This window comes from Pleurodeles waltl, chromosome 5 (genome assembly GCF_031143425.1).
Source record: "Pleurodeles waltl isolate 20211129_DDA chromosome 5, aPleWal1.hap1.20221129, whole genome shotgun sequence".
NCBI classification, from domain to species: Eukaryota; Metazoa; Chordata; class Amphibia; order Caudata; family Salamandridae; genus Pleurodeles; species Pleurodeles waltl.
Window position 1 is genome coordinate 160,956,697 of NC_090444.1, and position 22,098 is coordinate 160,978,794.

Sequence of the window (22,098 nt, forward strand, 5' to 3'; positions counted from 1 at the left end):
GCTTGCCTTTCCCTCCTTCTCACTGATTTCTCCTTGCTCTCAGCCTTGTTTTGTGTGTGCCTGCTCCTCGATTTTCCCTCCTCACTGCTTTTTCTTGCTCTCAGCCCCGTTTTGTGCAGGCCTCCTGCTTCTCACTGCTTTCTCGTTGCTCTCAGCCCCATTTTGTGCATGCCTGCTGCTTGCCTTTCCTTCCTTCTCACTTTCTCCTTGCTCTCAACCTCTTTTTGTCGGTGTCTTCTGCTTTCCTTTCCTTGCTTCTCACTGCTTTCTCCTTGCTCTCAGCCCCATTTTGTGTGTACCTGCTGCTTTGCTTTCCCTCTTTCTCACTGCTTTCTCCTAGCTCTCATACCCATTTTGCGCATGCCTGCTGCTTGCCTTTCCCTCATTCTCACTGCTTTCTCCTTTGTCTCAACCACGTTTTGTGCTTGTCAGCTCCTTGACTTTCCCTCCTTCTCATTGTTTTTTTCTTGATCTCAGTCCTGTTTTGTGCTGTCTGTTGTTTGCCTTTCTCTTGTTCTCACTGCTTTTCCTGCTTCCCCTGTTTTTTTGTGTGCCTGCTTCTTGTCCTTCCTTCTTTCTCACTGCTTTTACCCTGCTCTCAGCAGGGCAGCATTCATTAATTTTGTGTTTTTTAAAAGTCGGGGCATAAAGGCCCGTGGTCCAGCTGGCATTCCACCAACTGTGGGAGTTGATATTGCTCCTGCATGCAGGGAGCTGCTGTAAATGCAGCTCTCTGCATTGGGGAGCAATAGTTTTGTCTTTTTCCTTGCCTGCATTTCTGCAGGCGGGGGAAGAGATGAAAACTCTGCTTCCACCAGGTGGGAGCATTTTGACAGCTTCCACTTGTTCGAAGCAGAGTGTTTGCATTTGCTTGTGGGAGCTGTCACAACTCCTGCCAAGCAAAAGCAAACAGCCATCTACCGAGGGTGGGCACCTCAGGAGGTAGCAGGAGCCAGCGGTGGGGGGGGTGGTGTTCCCCAGAGCCATAAATTGCTCCAGGAGGAGACCTGCACAGCCACCCTCCTTTGTTTAGTATGGGCTGCCCCCAGGGAGGTGATGGTCTCCAGGGCCATATATGGCCCTGGTGCGGGGGGGCCATCTGGCCCCCTTTCTTCATTTTAAATAAGCTACTGGCCCTGAGGAGGTGGTGATCCTTGGGCCCCAGGGGATTCACAGGGCCCCCATTCATTTACTTTATGTAGCCCTTAGAAGATGGCGGTCCAGGGGTCCTGGGAGGGGTGCTCATGACCCTTGCATATTTAAAAAATGTAGCCCTGGAAGGTTGTGGTCCCAGGGGCTTATTAGAGCCTATTAGAGCCTTAGGTGGGGAGCCCCGTGGACTTCCCTCCTTATTGTTATAAGTGACCATGCCCGGGGGCTAAATTAAAAGCAAGCGTAGGAGACAGCCCTTGTTTTTTATTAAATTCATGGTGAACTTTGAGAATATTCGTGAATTTCGCTGTGATTTTTTTAAAATATGCTTTTTTACCCTGGTGGGGTCCATGTGATCCCCCAACAATTTTTGTTAGATAGTCCCAGGGAGGTGGTGGTCCCAAGGGCCCGGGGGGCCCATGCAGCCCCCTAAATTTATATATAATGTTGTCCCCATTAAGCTCTAAATCCTCCACCACGTTTGGCCATGCGTGGCATGGGTTGGTTGCTTATAGGGGTTAGGCCGCAGGGCCTGTCCACAGGCCAGGCCCTGTGGCCAACCCATGCTGTACACAAGTGATTTGCTGCGCATGGCGTGGGGTTTGGATCTTAAAGAGGGTTGAGCGTGGGGCCTGGCTGCAGACCAGGCCCTGAGGCCAACCCCTGCAGCGCACGTCCAAAGGCCATGTGTGGTATGGGGTTGGTGTGGTAAGTGGGGTGGTCACATGGCCAGGCCACAGACTAGGCCCTGCAGCTAACCCCCATGTGTGGCAGAGGTTGGATTAACGTATAGTAATTAGAAATTCACTGAAAACAAAGATTACAGGGACATTATATTAAGGAAATAGAATAAAAATAAAAATAGAAACTTACTTAAAAAAACAAAGGTTACAGGGAGGTTTTAGTTAGGTTCTGAATTTACTTGCACAAAACCATAGAAATTAAGCAGTTATAATTATGGTTAGCTCAAGTAACTATAACACGTGCCCTATGGTAACTGTAAGTCTTCCCTCACCATACACTGCTTATTACTCCACATAATACAGCACTCATGACATCTTTGAGAACATCATTGATAATATCAATGTAACATTTGCAGTAAAATTATCGAGGAGAAAACTGTGCAAGGCGGGGGCGCGAGTTATAGTTTCCTTATGGCCCGAGTTTTAGTTACTTTAGTTAACTTTAACTTTAACCACTGAATTTCTCTGGTTTTGTGCTAGTAAATTCAGAACCTAAATATAACATACCTGTAACCTTTTTTTTTTTTTTATTGAATTTATAAGATTTTCTAAATTCTATCGCCTAACTATAAAGTCCCTTTAACCTTTGTTTTTTTTCAGTGAATTTCTATATTTTTTTAACATAAAGTAATTTTCATTACTATACTTTAATCCAACCACCGCTGCGCACAGCCTTCAACTGTGCGCAGCGGGAGTTGACTGCTGGCCCACCCCTATAGCCACCCAACCCTGGCAACACATGGCCTTTGCCCATGCACAGTGGGGCTTGGTGTCAATATGACCACCCAACCCTGGAAGAGAAAAAGTGAGAGATTGAGAGAATGAGAGAGATTTAGAGAAAGATTTGACATAGAGAAAGTGAGAGACAGAGAGAAACAGATAGATAGAGGTTTAGCCTTTAATGAATGAGATACTTAGAACGAGATACTTTTTGTCAAATTGAAAAGAAATTTTTTTGTCAATTAAAAAGAGTGAGATCACCTTTCAATATGTAACTTAATTGTTTATAGTTGAAAAGAAACTAAAACGGTAAGTGACCACAGATTTACCTAGACAGTAACCCTTAACCTTCAGTGTGCATGCCTGAGAACTTAACCACTGGGCCAGAGGTGACTCATTACTTTGAGGTCTCCAGACTTAGCTATGACATTCAACCCTTTAGATTTTGAGGGGAAAAAGACTTTAATGTTTAACAGTCAAAACAGTAGAAAATAAACACACACACTGTCAAGAGATACTAGGATTTAAACCTTCAACCTTCTGACAGTACAAGAGCTTTACCATTATGCCAGAAGTGACCTTGGTATGCTGTCCATCGAAAAGTAACTATAAAATTTGTGCCAAACATCTTGCTAACTTGAAGCTTTGAAGTCAATGCATGGAGTGACCATTGCAATAACAATCTCTCTCTCTCTTTCCCATCCCATTAGGGGATGGAAGAGAGAGAGAGAGTGACAGGACTGCATTCCTAGCCGGCTCCCCATGCCTGTGGGAGCCGGCATGCCCCCACAAGAAGGGAGTTGCTTTAAATAGCAGCTCCATGCTTGCGGGAGCAATGTTTCCATCTGCTTCTCTGCACGCATATTTGCATGCAGGGAAAAAGGTGAAAACTCTGCTTTCTGCAATGTGGAGCGGTTTGACAGCTCCCGTTTGCAGAAAGCGGACTTATGTTTGCTTTTGCTTGGAGGTAGCCGTCAGCTCCCACTAAGCAAAAGCAAACAGTTATGTCTGTGGGTGGGGATCCCAAACATAGCAGGAGCCAGCCATCGGGGGGATAGTGGTCCCGAGGGCCATCATTGGCTCCTTGAGGGGGGGCTCTGCGGCTCCCCTCCAACATGAGGTAGCCCCGGGGAGGTGGTGGTCCCGGGGGTCCATGATGGACCCCCTTCATTATTTTATTGTAGCCCCAGGAAAGTGGTGGTGGGGGGCCGAGTGCCCCCTGCATTCATTATGGTTAAAGCTCCAGGGGGATGATGGCGATCCCCGGGACTGTTGTGGGGCAGTGCGCCCCACGCATTCATTATGATTAAGGCCCTGGGAGGTGGCGGTTTCCAGGGCTGTGGGGGGGCCACGCACCTCTCCCCGTATTCTATGTGATTTAAGCCTCAGGTAGGTGAGGGTCCCAGGGGCATTAAGATACCCTAGGAGGGAGGCCCCGTGTGCCCTTCTCCTTTATTTGAACATGCCCCCAGGACTTGGCCCTCCCAGGGGCTTCATAAAAACAAACGCGGGAACCTGGGCTTGTTTTCTTTAAAACATTTGCAGTAAATTTGCAATGTTATTGTGAATCTGCAGCAAAATGGTTTTAAAAAAACGACTTTTTTGCCCTGGAAGGGTCCCTCAGGGACCCCAGCACCAGAGTTAAGGGGTCAGGGTGTCCCTACCCTGGCCCCTTTTCTTTTTTTCACTTATTGTCTGGGACTCAGATAAAGCCGAGTGCCAGAATGGCTGCCAAACTATTTTTCCATAGAATATTTTATATATATCTATAAATATATCTATAGATAGATAGATAGATAGATAGATAGATAGATAGATAGATAGATAGATAGATAGATAGATAGATAGATAGATAGATCAACAGCACTGTACATGCCAGGACATGTAGGGTCAATGTTCACATTACAAAAATAAAGAGGGTGAGCACAAATCACACAAAAAAAACCAGAATTGACTTTTGTGACCTTTGTGACATGGACCAAGACTGAACTCCTGTACCTTTATATTTTGGATTGCTGTCAGTGCTAGGGGCACCACATCCTCCACGCCTTGCTGCCCCTGACAATGCATCTCGGGATGCCAAAGATTCTTTGAATTTGGCTTGCTGGGGTTGTGATGCCTCCAAAAGCTCTCAAACAATTCTTCAATGTTGTAGGTGATACAGCGTCTCTCCCGCAAAAACAGACTGGCCCATCTGGTGGGCAATCACTTTGGACCAGGGAAAGAATCAAGGAAGAATCATGATTCTATTAGTTGATGACGCTTGACAATAGGGTGGTTGATGCTTTAGCATGAATGGTCAGGCTCACTGAAGTTCGTGTTGGTGGGCTGTGTGAGTGACAAGGTTTTGCTACAAATGGGCCTGTTTGTGATTGTGAAGATCCCAAAAATGAATATTGACGTCCAGGACCTGAGGGAACCACTTAAGGGTCCGGGCTTGCTCCAGCTAGATCAAGGTTCTGGTTCAGGTGGCTAGGAGCCTCTTAAGCCCCTGTGGCTCTGAACATGAGGCCAACAGGGTAGTCCTTGGAGTCACTCTGGTTTCAGGTGCAGGTCCTAATCCCTCTGACTCAAGCATGAGGGCAGCAGGGTAGGAATCCAGCAAGGCAGCAGTCCAGCAAGGCAATAGTCCAGCAGGGCAGTAGTCCAACAGAGTGTCAGTCCTTTCAGCAACACAGCAGTCTTCCATCCTGGCATAGTCTTCACAGGTTTATAAGTGTACCAAAAGGTTGGTGCCTGAGGTCCAAAATTTATACCTGGTGCCTTCTTTGAAGTGGGAGAAGGTTCTAGCGCATTCCTTTTGTAGTGCACATGTTTTCTGCCTCCCCTATCATGTCTCTAGACTAAGTACAGGGAGTATGCGGTCCTTTGTGTGAAGGCAGGGCACAGACTATTCAGGTGTAAGTAGGGCTGTGCCTAACTCCGCCCTCCCATCCTGACAGTGATGGCCCATCAGGTCACACCTAAGCCCTTTATGTGTCTGTTGCTGTCAGGGTAGAATGCACAAAGACCAACTGCCAACTTCTCCAAGTCATGTGACCCAGAGATAGGCTGCAAGCATTAAATGGCTAGGGTTGAAAAATGACAATTTGTGAAGTGATATTTTCAAAATTGTAAATCAAAGTCAGACTTTACCATAAAAGGAGATTTTCCATTTCAATTCCAAAGACAGCAAACATGAACTGTTTACCTGTTCCCTTTTGGAAGTCAGAGCTGGTTAAATGTAATGAGGTTACTCCAGTGCTATCATATGGGAGAAGCAGACTTTGCAGTAGTGAAAAACAAATTTAAGAGTTTTTCACTATCAGGGCATGTAACACTGAAAAGTACATGCCCTACATTTTAAATACATTGCATACTGCCATGTGGGCTGTTTAGGGCCTACCCTAGGGATGACTTACTTGTATTAAAAAGGCAGTTTTGAATTTGGCAAAAGGGTATTTTGCCAGGTCACAATGACATGAGACAGGTTTGCAAGGCTACTTAAGTGGGTTTCACAACAAAGTCTGTCGGCCCAATAGTAGCATTTAGTATACAGGCCCTGGGTACATGTAGTACCACTTTACTAGGGGCTTACAAGTAAATTAAATGTGTCAAGTGGTTATAAGCCAATTCTGCCATGTTTAGGGGAGCAAGTGCTTTAGCACTGGTTACTAGGGGTAACGTGTACAGAGTGATTAAGGCCAACAATCGGCTCAGACAAAACAGCAGGGTGAATGAAAAAGGTTTGGGGCTGACCCTGCAGTGAGGGCTAAGTCCAACACTCCCTTTTGTGTGGAGGTTCTTTCCAGGTGTGTAACTACATTGGGAGACTACAACTGCAGACCGCTGATGTATTTTATACAATGAGGTCAGCTGGGAGTACTGGGGAGACATGCTCTTCAATTACAGTGTCAAGCGGTCCGTCAGTACATACACTGCTTGATGGTGCCACATTGCACTTCTTTTTCTTCTTTATTGCCATTTATCATGTTTGACCCTCTATCTGTCTCTCATTATGAGTGCACAATGTGTGATATTGTTGAAAATCTAATAAAGAAATGAATCACAAAAAAGTGATTGCCCAAGAGCCCTGAATTTGGCCAAACAAGGTAAAGTTCCTGGGCGAGTTCATGAGGTGGTGATGCTCCATACAGTTGTGGCAATCATGAGATATTTATAGAAGGAAGAGATGATTTCCTGCTGTGGAGACATCCTGGAGGACAAAGGGGTAAGACCAGGCAAGTAGTGGAGCACTGGGCCCTATACAGAATGAGTGTGGAAAGAAATGTTGGGAAGAAGCCTCAATAGTTGGATGGCTAAAGAATGCGATGCAGATAGGATAAAGAAGCATACCAAGGACAGAAGGATGATAGGGAAAGGAGTGCAAGAAAGCAGGGTTTAAGTTGGTGTAAGAATAGAGTGAATGAACAGTGAATAAGGGGAGCAATCTAAAGTCTCAGGAGTGGGTGTAGAGATCATAGACTGGCTGGCCAGCCACTATGAAAGCTTGGTAGGGCATATGAGAGAGATGCCCAGTATGAAGTTGACAAGGATATGAATTTGCATTGCAATTAAAAAGGGAAGGAAACCAAATGGGGGGTGAAAAGGAGAGGATTTAACAGTTGCTGAGGGGAACAACGGACCAGGTTGGATGTGACTAGAACATAAAGTATCAGGGGATAGAGAAGGACTCAGTCAAAGGAGGATATGTGAAAGCGATAGGGTTGTTAATCCAGTACACCAAGATTACGTTTTTGTGGAGAAATGGGGGGGTGTCTATAGCAATGTTGCATGAGGTAATGGAAGGTACTAATGGTTTGGGGAGAAGACCAACAATGGCAGAGGCCTTTAGTGCCCACAGACAACCTACAAGCAGATAGTGGTTTTTCAATCTGGGCTTTTGGTGTCACAATTGGAGATCACACTACAACCCACTCTGTGTGGTGATGGTAGGATGCATTGACATTGACAGGTGCAGGGGGTGGGAGATGGAAATTATATTTTGGGGGACCAAATTTTGGGGCCAAATATGGCACCCTTTATTTAGTTTGTAGCAGGTGGCAGCCAACTTCTGTATTTTTGAGTCTTATAAGGTTTTGTGAATTAGAGAGCTTTGAGGCAGTTGAAGAGTAAGTCATGTCCTAGGTAGTGCTATGGCTGGTATGTCCCTGATGACATTCAGCACTTCTCCAGTATTGACTGAATTGGAAGAGTGGAGTCAGAGCATGTGCTTAGCTACCCAGGGTGGGGTGATTTGTGGCAAAACTGATGGAGCATGGCAAGTGAGCAACTAGTAGAGGTGTTGGTGGAGTTAGTGGGGATGTTCTTTGTTTAGTTTAGATACAAAGGATTTGTTGTGAAAAGCATGTCCTCAGTGGTGCATGGGACTGCTTGGAAGGGGTTGGGTGCTAAAAGAATTGAAAATTCAGCAAAAATAATATATTATGAGTGCTGAAGGAGGAGAAGGAGAGAGATTTGACGATGGATGATGTGGCAATGAACCTAATGTGCTCGAGTTTTGGCTTCTGGATGGTTGTGCGTGGCAAGCATGGGAGCTGGTGGTATTAAGGAGCTTCCCCCACTGGTCAACATTGAGGTGATACCATTTTGAGAGAGAGTTATGGGAGAAGGGGAGAGTTGCCACTTATTTGAATAAGAAGGCCTTTGGAAGTTTTGCTGGGTTAGAAAACACTGAATAGGATGGCAGTGGGTCACTGACAGCAAAGTCTCTTTGACTGAGTGGCAACCTGAATGGCTTTTGGGAACATGTACTGATAAGGAATAATGGAAGTATTGGTATAAAAAGACAAGCTGCAGTAGTTGTGGTCACAAACTAATGAGATATCTGTGGCTAAGAGGACGCCAGGGCCCTGGTAGTTGGCCATGGTAGGCTCAGATTGCTGTGTTCTGTTGGAGCGGAACAAGGAATTTGCCTGCATGAACTAGAGTACAAGAGGGGATTCCAATACACAGACATTTACAAAATAAGACTTCCTAGTTTTAAATTTGGCAGTTGCCTAGGCTTGGTGTAAGGGGGGTGACTGACTGCCTGAGATCATTGAAGGAGCTAGGAAAATGATGGACACCAGCAACTGTTCCAGAAAGACGGTCAGGAAGGTGTGGATGCTATATTCCATGTTATGTCATATGTTGTGTAGAGGGTAGTACCCCAAAAAAGGGTCTCACAGCTCTGAAGATAAATTCAACTGCAGAAAAACCTACATCTTTTGAAAGAGCCACCTTTTTGAACTGATTGTAATTGTGGTTCTGACAAATAAATACAAGGAGGACCTTTCAATATCTGGCCACCAAGTAAAAGAAGGAGCTGCCACAGCTTTGGCAACCATTGATATAAATTATGGTGACGTAATAATGGCACAATGAATGAAAAAAGTGATGAGGGCGAAATGCTGTGGATTTCTTTTTTCTGATAGGTGGGGCCTGCGCCATTGAAGGATTGGTGTGCAGCGCCCGATCCTGGAGATGCGAAGAAATTTGTGAGACATAGAGTTTTGTTCAACATGTAAACAAAGAAATAGATAAGCCGAAATTCTGAAACAGACAGACTTGCCATAATCAAGGCGGGAGGTAGTTAAAACTTGAATAATAGCCTTGCATTCAGTTAAAGAAAGAAAATAAAATTTTCCTCATGCATGGAAAAGCTTATGGGAGGGACCTTTTTGTGCTGAAGTGACATAGGTAAGTTGCAGTCAATATGGACCCTTACGTTCCTTGCTGAGTCCAGGTGGATTTGGGTAGAGCCCAGCTCTGATGGTCAACAATAAGGAGACCAGAAGTAGGATAGCTTTAGACACAGTTCAACTTCAGGCAGTTCATTTCCATTCAAGTCGCAAATGACATCGTACATGAACTAAACCTGGCTTGAGTTTCTGCAAAATTCTCAGAAATGGAGAAAATAATTTGAGTATCATCATCATTGGGTGTAATGCCATATGATCGCACTAGATCAGTTTGCACTGAAACAAAGAAATTAAAAAGAACAGTGCCCAAGGAAGAACCAAGGGACACAGCGAGAAATGGAGACTGCTCGCGCGCAGAAGGGAGAGAGACACATCCCTTGTGTTCTAGAAGACAGAAAGGAGAATAGCCACTTGAGTGAGTGATTGCAAATTGTGACGATGAACAGACGAGGAAGTAAAATAGAGTGCGACAATGATTCAAATGCTGCTAAAGATCAGGTAGGACCGGGCGACAGAATCAGCTGCGACAGGTAGAGCCATTTCAGTGCTATGGGAAGGGCGAGAACCTGAATGGAAAAACTTGAGGAAGGTGTTGTATCCAAGACAATGCGATAAAAGTATACTGACTTATTTCTCTTTCTCTAGACATTTTGGGCCAGTTGTACGACCCAGAGTTTTGCGACTCGCAATTTGTGACTCATTTGCGAGCCGCAAATTGCAAGTCGCAAAACCATAGTTACAACAGTGTACCTCACACTGTTTGCGATTCCAAATGGGGTCGCAAATGACCTACTCATCAATATTCATGAAGTAGGTCGCAATTTGCGACCCCATTGGGAATGCCTGCATTCACAGAGATGGTGGCCTGCTGGAGACAGCAGACCACCATGTCTGTGACAGCTTTTAAATAAATACGTTTTTTTTTTTTAATGCAGTCCGTTTCCCTTAAAGGAAAACGGGCTGCATTTCAAAAACAAACATGAAAAGTTTTCTTTTCATTTTTTCAGAGCAGGTAATGGGCCGTGGGACCACTGCTTGCTCTGAAAAAATATTTTCGCTACCATCCACAAAGCTTCCTGCTTGCGAATGGGTTAGCATCAATTTTAAATTTGTGCTAACTGTGACTGTTTTGTGACGGCATTCACGGTCACAAAACAATCATACATTGCACTGCGACTCGCAATTAGGAAGTTAACGCCCCTTCCTCATTGCGACACGCAAACCCTATTTGTGATTCAATAAAGAGATTACCGAATTGCAAAACTAGGTTTGTGCATTGCCAAATGCTTTTTTCTTGTCGCAAAACGTCCTGATTCTGCGAATTGGGCCATTTGCGATGAGAAAAAACCTTTGTACATGTGCCCCTTAGTGGGGTAAGGTTAGGAACGAAATTAGAAATAACTGGTGGGTCTGTCGGTGCCACTGTATTGAGGAAGATACCTTGTAGGGAGATGTTGTGACGAGAAGGCAAGTTACAGTACGATGCTTTGAAAAAGTATGATTGATACAGATGTTCTTTGGGGAAGTAGGGGGCTGATAATGACCAAAGTGGACTCTACAACTGGGATAAAGTATGTTGCCTAGACACTGGCCCAGGACCTGGGCAGGTGGAAAGGATGCTTTGGAGACATGTGACTGGGGGGCATAGTGGCTAATGCGTGATTTACTGACTACTGTGGTTGTGGCTTGGAGTTATGGCAAGGTTATGAGTTGCCTGAATGCTTGAACATGCGGGTAGGAAATTGGTGGTTGTGCAAAGTATGGGTGGACAGAACTAAATTTGGTTTGCAGTGACAGAGAGAACACCTTGACGGTGGTTTTTCTGGCAGAAGCGAAATAAATTGGGTGTGATGTAAGTCTTATATGCTGCAAAAGGGGGGATAATGAAGACAAAGAATGGGGGAGAGAGGCAGTCCTGGTCCAAGTGTAGGCAGACTGGCTGGAGGACTGGTATTTCACAATCCAGAAAGGAACGTTAGAGCAGAGAGTCAAATGGGGCCCCAACTCATACCCGGTAGACTACAAAAAGTTAAAAGTAGTTACTAAGAAAAATTAGGAAAAGTAAAAGCAGTATAAAAGCCAAATGTTGTGAGCTGATTTGATTAGACGGAGACAAGTTTAAGTTAATTCAATATATTAGTTTGTTGCGGGGACGTTTCAAGTTTGTTTTGCAGAAGGGCTGTGTGAGCTTTACTCTGCCTCTTTTATGAAAGCAACCCATCTTAGAAACTCAAAGGTAAGTCTGTGATATTTCTAGTCCTAAAGAGAACATCAGAGAGACAAGTGGTATATTTACAGTTCTGCTCTGTAGCTGATCTCCGACTGTTGCCTAGATTAGAAAGGAGAGAGACGTGCTGGGATTTACTACATTTAAATGTTAGTATAACGTTTCGTATCTTCACGCATCTTTTGATGTAATCCTCTTGTTGTCATTTAGGCACCTTTTGGAGATTGAAGAACCAGCTTCCAACCACAATGGAGGTCAGCTTCTTTTTGGCATGGATGGCTATTTGTATATATTCACTGGCGATGGAGGAAAAGCCGGAGACCCCTTCGGAGAATTTGGCAATGGGCAAAACAAGTAAGCTGCAGATGGAGCTAAATGTTAATGTATGGATCTGATAGAATTTACTCTCTCTGGAAAATCAACTCTAAGAATAATTTATCAGCATTGACCTGGGAATTTAGATTATGCCGAGACAAGTTTTCATTTTTCCGTATGTATTAATGGTTTCCAAATAATTACGGGTCAAATGTACAAAGTCCTTTTGTGGTTGCAAATCCTGTGATTCATAAAAGCACATCGTACACGGAATTATCTCCCTTTTGTGAACCTACACACCTACTCCACTGAGTCTTGTATACCTACATCTTTCTCATATGCTCCCCTGGTAAAAGGGCAGACATATAGTATGTATACAAGGGACACATTCTTAACAAAAGCACCACATTATTGGTACATGTGATCAACCATACTTGAATAGTATCATATTACTGTAACATGGGCTGTTGTGAATTTTACATTTCTTCCCCAGAAACCTATTTATGCAAGTTGTGCCGGCACATTTCACCTTGAGTGTGTATAAACGCTTACAAGCATTGTAGCATTTAATATAATTTTCCATATATTGTGACATGCTGGGCTCACTGACTTTGATGCAGTTCTGTATGTTAAGACTGTCCTGATTATTGAACTAAATAGGCTAGAAGACTAGTTCTTACATGTGTCCAGTGTCACGGTTAGAATAAACTTACTTTTCATTGTTAGAGAAGTCCACTCAGGAGGAGTGTGTTCCTCTAAATTCTCCTTTGCTTGTCTGATTTCTGTGGACTCTTGGTGACATGATGCCTGTGTGACCTGGTAGTCTGGAAGTCCAAGAAGGACAATGGAGCCAGAGGCAGACGCATTGAAAGCTGAGGGTCCGTTCGCCTTTTGCCCTGAGCCTGGTTGTGATACACAAGGGCTCAGATGAATGAGAAAAATAAAGCAAACTGAAAAGAATGATAATGGACTAAACATTTGCCAAAAGTGTGTTTATTGGCATTAATCACTTCTCCATATACACCTACAAGCACACCTGGGGTAGCCTACTTTTGCCCAACAACTTGCTAAAAAGTCTAATTAAGAGACAAGGTTTAGATGGTGACTTTTTAGTTCATCATTGAGTCAGCTTTTCCATCTTCAACAAGGTAGTGAAGGAAATCAGTTATAATTAAACATTTTCCCTGAGGTAGCAGGTAGCAGAAGCCCCCCTGTCAAAGTGGCTGTATCCAACCTTTCAGCAACCCCTGTTGTAGAAAATCTGTCATTTTCCTGTGATGAGAGGTCGAATTACTGCATCCATATATGGGCAGTAGAAATGTACCTCCAAGCAGTGGTGTAGGGCTATAAACTCAAATTGGTGAGGTCACTCCACATATGATGCAATTTAGGTTGTGATGTGAGTTATAAAACAACTTTTCACCTCATGGTTAAAATAGACAAACATATCTATTACTTTGCTTTGTAAAGAAGGACCTCTGCTAATGCTATGGTCAAATAGTATTATAGGCCAAATTATGGCCAAATAGTGTTATGGATCAAATTTCGGGCTACTGCATTTCTTCTTGTACAGTGGGCTTCCAACTGACGAAAGACTGTCTGTAATGTTACAGTGTACCTGCTTTCTCATGACCTCCAGGTTCTTTCTCATGTTGAGTTCCCCCGTTTCTTCCCATGCCCCAAGTGTTCATGTCTTCTAGGGATCATATTCCCAGGTTTTTGTCCCTCACTAGAACAGTTAATTAGGCACAATTAAAGACATTTTATACCTCTGTTTTTCTGTACGTAACATACCATACAATATTAAACTGAAGAAAGCTCTTTGGATTTGTATAAAACACTTATAGTTAACATTGACCTAATGTGAGTTTTTTTGTCTTTACACAGGAGTGCCTTGTTAGGGAAAGTTTTACGGATAGACGTAGATGTGATGAACCACCCAGGAAGGCCCTATGGCATCCCACAAGATAACCCATTCATCTCTCATCCGGGTGCTCGTGCGGAAGTCTATGCTTATGGAGTTAGGAACATGTGGCGCTGCTCTGTAGACCGAGGTGACCCAAACAGTGGACACGGACGCGGGCGAATATTCTGTGGTGATGTTGGCCAGAACAGGTTTGAAGAAATTGACATCATTGTTAAAGGAGGGAACTATGGCTGGAGAGCTAAGGAGGGATTTGAGTGTTATGACTTAAAGCTTTGCCATAATTCCTCCTTAGGTAAGGAAGTCATTTAATGCAGGAGAATTTCTGAGAAAACACAAATGGTCAATAATTAGCTAATACATTTTCTTCCACTTTTAATCTGCTGCAGTCATGTGAAGGTATCTCTTGTTTAAACCCTGCCTTACAAAATGGCCCTGTGTTATCCCATCTATTAAACTTGCCTTTATTCAAACAGGAAAAATCTTTATTGCAATAAAAAACATTTGTTCCTAAAACATTTAGGCCCTGATTCTAACCCCGGCGGTCTTCGACCGCCGGGGCGAGGGTCGGCGGGAGCACCGCCGACAGGCCGGCGGTGCCCCGCAGGGCATTCTGACCGTGGCGCTTTGGCCGCGGTCAGAAAGGGTAAACCGGCGGTCTCCCGCCGGTTTACCGCTGCCCTTAGAATCCCCCATGGCGGCGCAGCTTGCTGCGCCGCCATGGGGGATTCTGACACCCCCTACCGCCATCCTGTTCCTGGCGGTTCGCCCGCCAGGAACAGGATGGCGGTAGGGGGTGCCGCGGGGCCCCTGGGGGCCCCTGCCGTGCCCATGCCAATGGCATGGGCACGGCAGGGGCCCCCGTAAGAGGGCCCCGCAAAGTATTTCAGTGTCTGCCTTGCAGACACTGAAATACGCGACAGGTGCCACTGCACCCGTCGCACCTTCCCACTCCGCCGGCTCGATTACGAGCCGGCATCCTCGTGGGAAGTTTTTTTTCCCTGGGCTGACCGCCCGCCAGCCCAGGGAAAAACTCATAATACCCTCCGCGGTCTTCTGACCGCGGAGCGGTATAATGGGGGCGGAATTCTGGCGGGCGGCCTCCGCCGTCCGCCGGAATCAGAATGACCCCCTTAGGGGGTGATTCTAATTCTGGCGGGCGGCGGATGCCGCCCGCCAGAATTCCGCCCCCATAATACCGCTCCACGGTCAGCAGACCGCGGAGGGTATTATGAGTTTTTCCCTGGGCTGGCGGGCGGTCTCCAAAAGACCGCCCGCCAGCCCAGGGAAAAACTCCCTTCCCACGAGGATGCCGGCTCGTAATCGAGCCGGCGGAGTGGGAAGGTGCGACGGGTGCAGTAGCACCCGTCCCGTATTTCAGTGTCTGCAAGGCAGACACTGAAATACCTTGCGGGGCCCTCTTACGGGGGCCCCTGCCGTGCCCATGCCATTGGCATGGGCACGGCAGGGGCCGCCAGGGGCCCCGCGACCCCCCCTACCGCCATCCTGTTCATGGCGGCTTTCCCGCCATGAACAGGATGGCGGTAGGGGGGGTCAGAATCCCCCATGGCGGCGCAGCAAGCTGCGCCGCCATGGGGGATTCTGAGGGCAGCGGTAAACCGACGGGAGACCGCCGGTTTACCCTTTCTGACCGCGGCCAAAGCGCCGCGGTCAGAATGCCCTGCGGGGCACCGCCGGCCTGTCGGCGGTGCTCCCGCCGACCCTCGCCCCGGCGGTCAAAGACCGCCGGGGTTAGAATCAGCCCCTTACTGTGCCAAATAATTGCCTTTGCTGCATCAAATAGATTCAGATGAGTACACATTAAAGATTTTTGTACTTAGTACAAAGTGGAACAAAACAAGCAGTAAAACAGTTTCCTGCAAGGAATAAGGACGTGGGATAACTGAAGAATGGGTTCACTTGTATTATCTTTAATTTTGTACAAGATTGAGACAGACTGATTTAGACCTCTCCTAGTTCACCAAGAGCACATGTTTTCAAGACAGTATCAAGTACAATAAAAAGGTCCCAGGCCCAGCTCTCCCTTGCTGCTGCACCACTCTGCTTCATTCCCATTTTCTGAGTGCTTTTGCTTGTTATCCCCTCGTTTTTTGTTGCTTTCTCTTTCCTTTCCCCCGTTTCTGAGTGCTTTATCCTGCTTTTCCCTTGTTTTTTACTGCTTTCTCTTTCCTTTCCCCTCAGTTTATCTGAGTGTTTTTTCCTGATTTCCCCTCGTTTTTTTACTGTTTTCTCCTTCCTTTTCCCGTTTTCTGTGTGCTTTCTCCTGCTTTTCTCTCATTTTTACTGCTTTCACCTTTCGTTACCCTTGTTTTTCGAAGTGCTTTCTCCTGCTTTTCCCTTGTTTTTTTCCTGCCTTTTCTTTCCCTGTTTTCTGAGTCTTTTCTACAGCTTTTATCTCATTTTTTTTACTGCTTTCTCATTCCCTTTCTCCTGCTTTTCCCTCATATTTCACTTCTTGACCCTTGCCCCCCGCTTGCCCCTTGCCCCCGTGCTTGCTCATTGGTTTTTCCCTGCTTTCACTGCTTCTCTTTATTTTTTCCTCATTTCCGGCTCCCGCCTGCTACCCGTTTTCCTGGCTCCTGCCTAGCCCTGCCCATCACTTCCCAGTGCCGCTCCCTTCTCTCAGGATCTATTTAATGGAGGCCACAGTGTGGCTGCGTAGCAGATGCATGCCGTGGGTGCGCTGCTGGCATGCAAAAGGCAAGCCCATCTGTGCCCCTACGGACCTGACCCGCACCCAGTGTCAAAAACCATGGTTCCTCCACCCCACACAGCTACACCACCGCATACCTCCGAGCCCTGGCCCCCGGGCGCATCGACAACAACAACTGTTGCCACACATCTTCACGCCCCAGCAGCAGACTATTCTGCCAGCACTGCCACTTCACCTGCAACACCCAGCAACAAACAATGCTGGAGACACAGCAAACACAATTGCGCCCACCACGCCAACCAAAACTGCCATGGCACAACTCCAGTGCATGCCATTCAACGCATGCTTGCTTGCCCAACATGCATGGAGATCTCATCCCTCATCCTGGAGATCATCTACCTATCAGAGACCTGGCTGAAACCCATCTCCCTGCCAGACATCGCCATCATCACACCTGAAGGCTACAAGATGACACACCGGTACTGAATCATCAAACACAGAGGCGCAATTGACATAATCTACAAGGATACCATTTGCTGCATTACCTTCCCAAGTGACCCAACCCGATAATGGAACATCTCAATTTCCAACTGCACAAATGAAAAAAGCACCATCAGAGGCACCCTTGCATGCAGACTACTGGGACCACGGCCCAGCTTCTGCAGTACTACATCTTCCTAGGAGAACTTCACTTCCACCTTGATGACCCCAACAACACCAACACCACTGACCTCTGGGAAAGCATGAGCAAAATTGGCCACCAACAACTTGTCGCAGACCCCACCCACATTGCAGGACACACGCTCAACCCATTTTTACGTCCAACAGCAGAGTCAAGTACAACCACATCTCACAGTTCACCTGGACTGATCACTACAGCCTCCACTTTACAATCTCAGAATCTACCAACACTGACACCACTGCCCCCAGCTCCATATGCAGAAACTGGAAAAAGGTGTCAGAGGACCAGTGGAACAACTCTCTTAACTCCTACTTCCCAGATACATCACCAGGCCCAGAACAGGCTGCAAAGAACGTCTCCCAGTGGCTCATGGAATGTGCTGACACAATCACCCCCACCAAGCCAGCCAAACCTAAAGAACTGGCCAGAAGCTGGTTCACCTCAGAGCTGAAATCCTCCAAAAGCAACTGCCAGCATCTAAAAAGGAAGTGGCGTACTATTGAAAAGACAGAAGACCATACCACCTTCAAAACAACACTCAACCAGTACAACAGCCTCCTGAGAGAAATAAAGAAGAATGCTCCAGCAGACCACATAAAAGCCAGCACAAACCACAGCAAGGAGCTCTTCACAATTGTGAAGGAGTCTCCAACCCCACAGCCAATGGGAATTACATAACCTCCTCTCAAGAACTGTGTGACACCATGGTGGACTTCTTCCTTGACTAGATCTCAGCCATTTATAAGAACTTCAAACCCCAACCCCTCCACCGCCATCAGCATCAGCCTACTCACACCCACAACACAAACCCCATACTCCTGCTCACCCATTGGGACCCTCTCACAACTCAAGCCACAATCTCCATCATGAATTCTGTACACTTGGGGGCACCCAAGGACCAATGATCCCACCACATCTTCAGCCTCAGTAGCAACACAATTGGCAACAATCTCAAGAAAGTCTTGTATGCCTACATCACCATGGCCTCCTTCCCTGAGGACTGGAAACAGGCTGAAGTGAGGCCCCTCCTAAAGAACCATCCACTGACCCAGCAGATATTAAGTACTACAGGCCCATCTCCCTGCTCCCCTTTCCGGTGAAGGTTCTCCAAAAAGCAGTCAACCAGCAACTCACAAACACTTGGAAGACTACAACCTCCTGGACCCCACTCAATCCAGATTCTGAGCCATCCACAGCACTGAAACAGCCCTGATCGCAGCCACCAATGACATCAGGGCCCTCCTAGACCATGGTGAAACAGCGGCCCTCATCCTCCTGGACCTGCAGCCGTCTTCGACACCGTCTCCTACCACATCTGACCAACAAACTTCACCATATCGTAATCAAGAGAGATGCCCTCAAATGAATCACCTCATACCTCCCCAGAAGAATCCAGAGAATCTGTCTCCCACCATTCACCTTGGAACCTAAGAAGATCATCTGCCGCATCCTACAAGGATCGTCCCTCAGCCCCACGCTCTTCAACATGTACATGACCCCCTGGCCAACACTGTCAGATGCAACAAACTTAACATCATCTCCTATGCTGACGACACCCAGCTCATTCTCTTGCTGTCAGAAGACCCTTCCACCACCAGAACCAACTTCCACGGATGCATTATGAATGTCGCTGACTGAATGAAGGACAACTGTCCCAAGCTCAACATGGACCAGATGGAAGCTCTCTTCGTTGAGAACAATACCTCTCCATGGAGCAACACTTGATGGCTTGCTGAACTCAGCCCTCCCCAACCCTGACAAACCACTACAGCAACCTCTGCATCATCTTGGACAGTAAGTTATCTATACAGAAACAGGTAAGCGCAATCACATCTGCCTGCTTCTACACTCTACACATGCTCCAATGGATCTTCATGTAGCTCCCAGGTGACACCAGAAGGACTGTCACTCAAGCCCTCATCATCAGTAGGCTGGACTACAGTAACAATCTTTACATAGGAATCACTGCACACGTCCTGAAGAGACTACATAAAATACAAAACTCAGCAGCAAGACTCATTGTTGACCTTCCCAGAAAGACTCACATCACCCCGCACCTCGAGAAGTAACACTGGCTCATGATCCAGAAGAGATGCCAGTTCAAGATGCTGACCCACGCATGCAAAGCCCTACGCAAAGAAGGACCACCATACATCAACAAACGAATGACCTTCTGCCAACTGTCCAGATACTTGCGATGCACCTCCCTCTTCCGCACAGACACCCCCCGGGATCCACCAATTCTACACCATAGGACGCTCCTTTCCTCACCTGCTGACCAAAGCTTGCAATGCCCTTCCCCTGCACTTCTGGAAAACAGCACCACTTTGTGAATTCAGAAAATGCTTCAAGACATGGCTGTTTAATGAGCACCCCAAAGCAGTTAGCAGCTCCAGCACCTTGAGACCCTCATGAGTGCTTTGCTGCACTTTATAAATCCTGATTGATTAATTGATTAAAAGGGGGATGTTGAAAGTGAAAAATTTATTTGAGCTAATAAATATGTTAATAACAAGGAGGGTAACTAAGTAGCTCGACTCAGTTCCTATCAGTTCCCTTTAACTTCAATCTCCGTATGTGTATATAATGATGATGAGAGTAAATCTTCTCCGGGAATATGTAACTATTATACAAGGGTTAAGGATGGGCCTCAAAACTCCACTTTGCTTCACGTAGCTATTTATTTGCAACTATTCTCTCCGTGGTAGTTCCATATTGATATAATATTGTTCTACTGTCTCTATTCTGTGTACCTGATATGAGGGGCACATTCATCTCCATTTCTCCCAACGTAAGGACGTTAGATGAATATGTTAATAGATGTTTCATGTGCCATTCCACATACTACCTGCACATGCTTTCTTCATTCTGCTTTTCAAACATTCACACCTCAACTTTTATTGCTTGCTTGTCTATTTATGCACATGTTCAGTGTTTGATTCACAAAGGTTCATGGAAATTTGGTTAACTTACTCCACGTGTGAGCCTCAGATCCACCATAATGAGTAGCAAATGGGATTGCAGGAAGTATACTTACAGTACCAAAAGAGTACTAATGTAATCAGATAATTTTTATTATTGGACATGCATAGCATAGCTTAGAAAACTGGGTATACTGTGTGGTACTTAACCAATATCACATAGTGCCAATTGCTCATAATTACTCCATAATTTACTTTAAGGGATACAGGACAGATGATTGAAATCTGTGTTTATCTTGCAAATGATACCTTATGGTGAAGAAATTAGCATACACAAATAGACACACAACTTTTATTTGTGGAGTTAGGGTTGATCAAGGGAACCTCTAACAGATAGAATTGCTTAAGTAGAGCAAAGCATAGAAATACAAAGATGATTCATGAACACTAAACAGCCAAGGCTAATTCTTAGACATATGTCACTGTGATGGGTCCTTTGAGAAGAAAATGGCACAGCTCCATAGAAGAATGTTCCAAGAGAAGTTTAATGAAGTTCAGAGAAGCATTAAATATGATCCAGAAATAAAGCACAGAGCTCAGACAGGATCCTCAGGCAATAGCCATTGTCCAGGCGAGCAATCCAAATGGAATGTTCAAAGGACAACAGCTAAAACCATAGCAACCGAAAAGCATGTTAGACAAGGTCAAACGAAGACAACATATGTTACAGAAACATATAATGCAACATGCTCAACCAAAACAAATAATAATGATAAACCTCAATACAACATCTCCCTTTCTTTAACTTGAACAAAAAATACAAAATAATAAGGCGACAATCAGTCTCATTACATACAATATTTACTTCTATTTGAGGGTAATACAACTTCCCTCTTCATACGATTAGCTGTGGATTCAGAAATGGATAAATTAGCATCATGTACAATTTGACTACCACAACTCATTGACCCATCAGTCACATAATTTTCCTCATTAATGTCTTCAACTATACAATTTTCTGATCGAGTAGTAACACTTCTTTTTCCCAACTGGTTACTGGAATTATCAGTACTAGGTACAGAATTAGTTACATTTTCGCTCATTTTTAAATCCCAAGTGACACACCCATGTTTTTAATCGCTCAGTCCATATTTCTTTTTTAAAAACGCAGAAGGTGAGCCTCTTACAATCCTTTGTAGGATCAGAAGCATTACCTTTAGTTGTCTTGTTAGTTTTCTTACACAAAACCCATTCCCCAATTTCACATTTTTTGGAGCAGGAATCCTTGTCACTAATAGTTTCATCCTGAACAGCTCTGTACTTACGTGCAAAATTCTCTCTCACACACTAATCAATGCTGGAAAATTCCTTAAATTTTTTCATACCGCCTTGTTCAGTAAAATCACTCCAAATAGGAGTAAGGCCATACCTAGAATCTCCTCCTTTTAAAAGAAAGAAAGGAGAAATCCAGATGTGAAATGAGGTGTCTTCAGATGCCATATTCAGCAATATTCAGCCAGGAACGCAGTCATTTTGTTAGACACAAAATGAGTGCCATTTTCAGATACCAACATTTTTGGACTTCCTTCAGTGGTGAAAACATTCTCCAAAAACACAATGAATGCATCTGTAGTGGGCATAGCTACAAAATCATAACTTATCCATTTTGAATAATAATACGTTAAAACAATTAGGAATTTCATATCCTTTAGTAGTCTACGGAAAGGTCCGGAAAAATATTTGGCCAATTTGAACCATGGTCCTTCAGGTACTGGATTAATACTTGTTTTGGCTTTATTGACCTTCCAGTGTTTATGTTAAACCATACATTGTGGACATTTATTAACAAAATGTTCCATACTACCATCCATTCATGGCCACCAATATTACTTCATAAGTAATTTCTTGGTACCAAACATTCCAGGATGCCCCTTATGAGCAACACCAATTAACTTGGCTCTCAAACATCTGGGTGGTATAAATAGTCCTTGCCTAGTAATCAACCCATTTCCAAAAGATAACTCTGCAGAGACATGTTCATAAGGTGCAATACTCTT

At 45.2% G+C, this 22,098-nt stretch overlaps 1 protein-coding gene across 1 annotated transcript in view; it reads left to right on the top strand.

Annotated features, from left to right (window-relative positions):
* The window catches only part of HHIPL2 (HHIP like 2), a 212,794-nt gene that overhangs the window by 95,072 nt on the left and 95,624 nt on the right, over positions 1-22,098 (top strand). The window contains exons 3-4 of the mRNA XM_069233855.1: positions 11,736-11,879; positions 13,728-14,059. Of these exons, the coding sequence (XP_069089956.1) occupies positions 11,736-11,879; positions 13,728-14,059 (476 nt within the window). The remainder of the gene's footprint in view (positions 1-11,735; positions 11,880-13,727; positions 14,060-22,098) is intronic.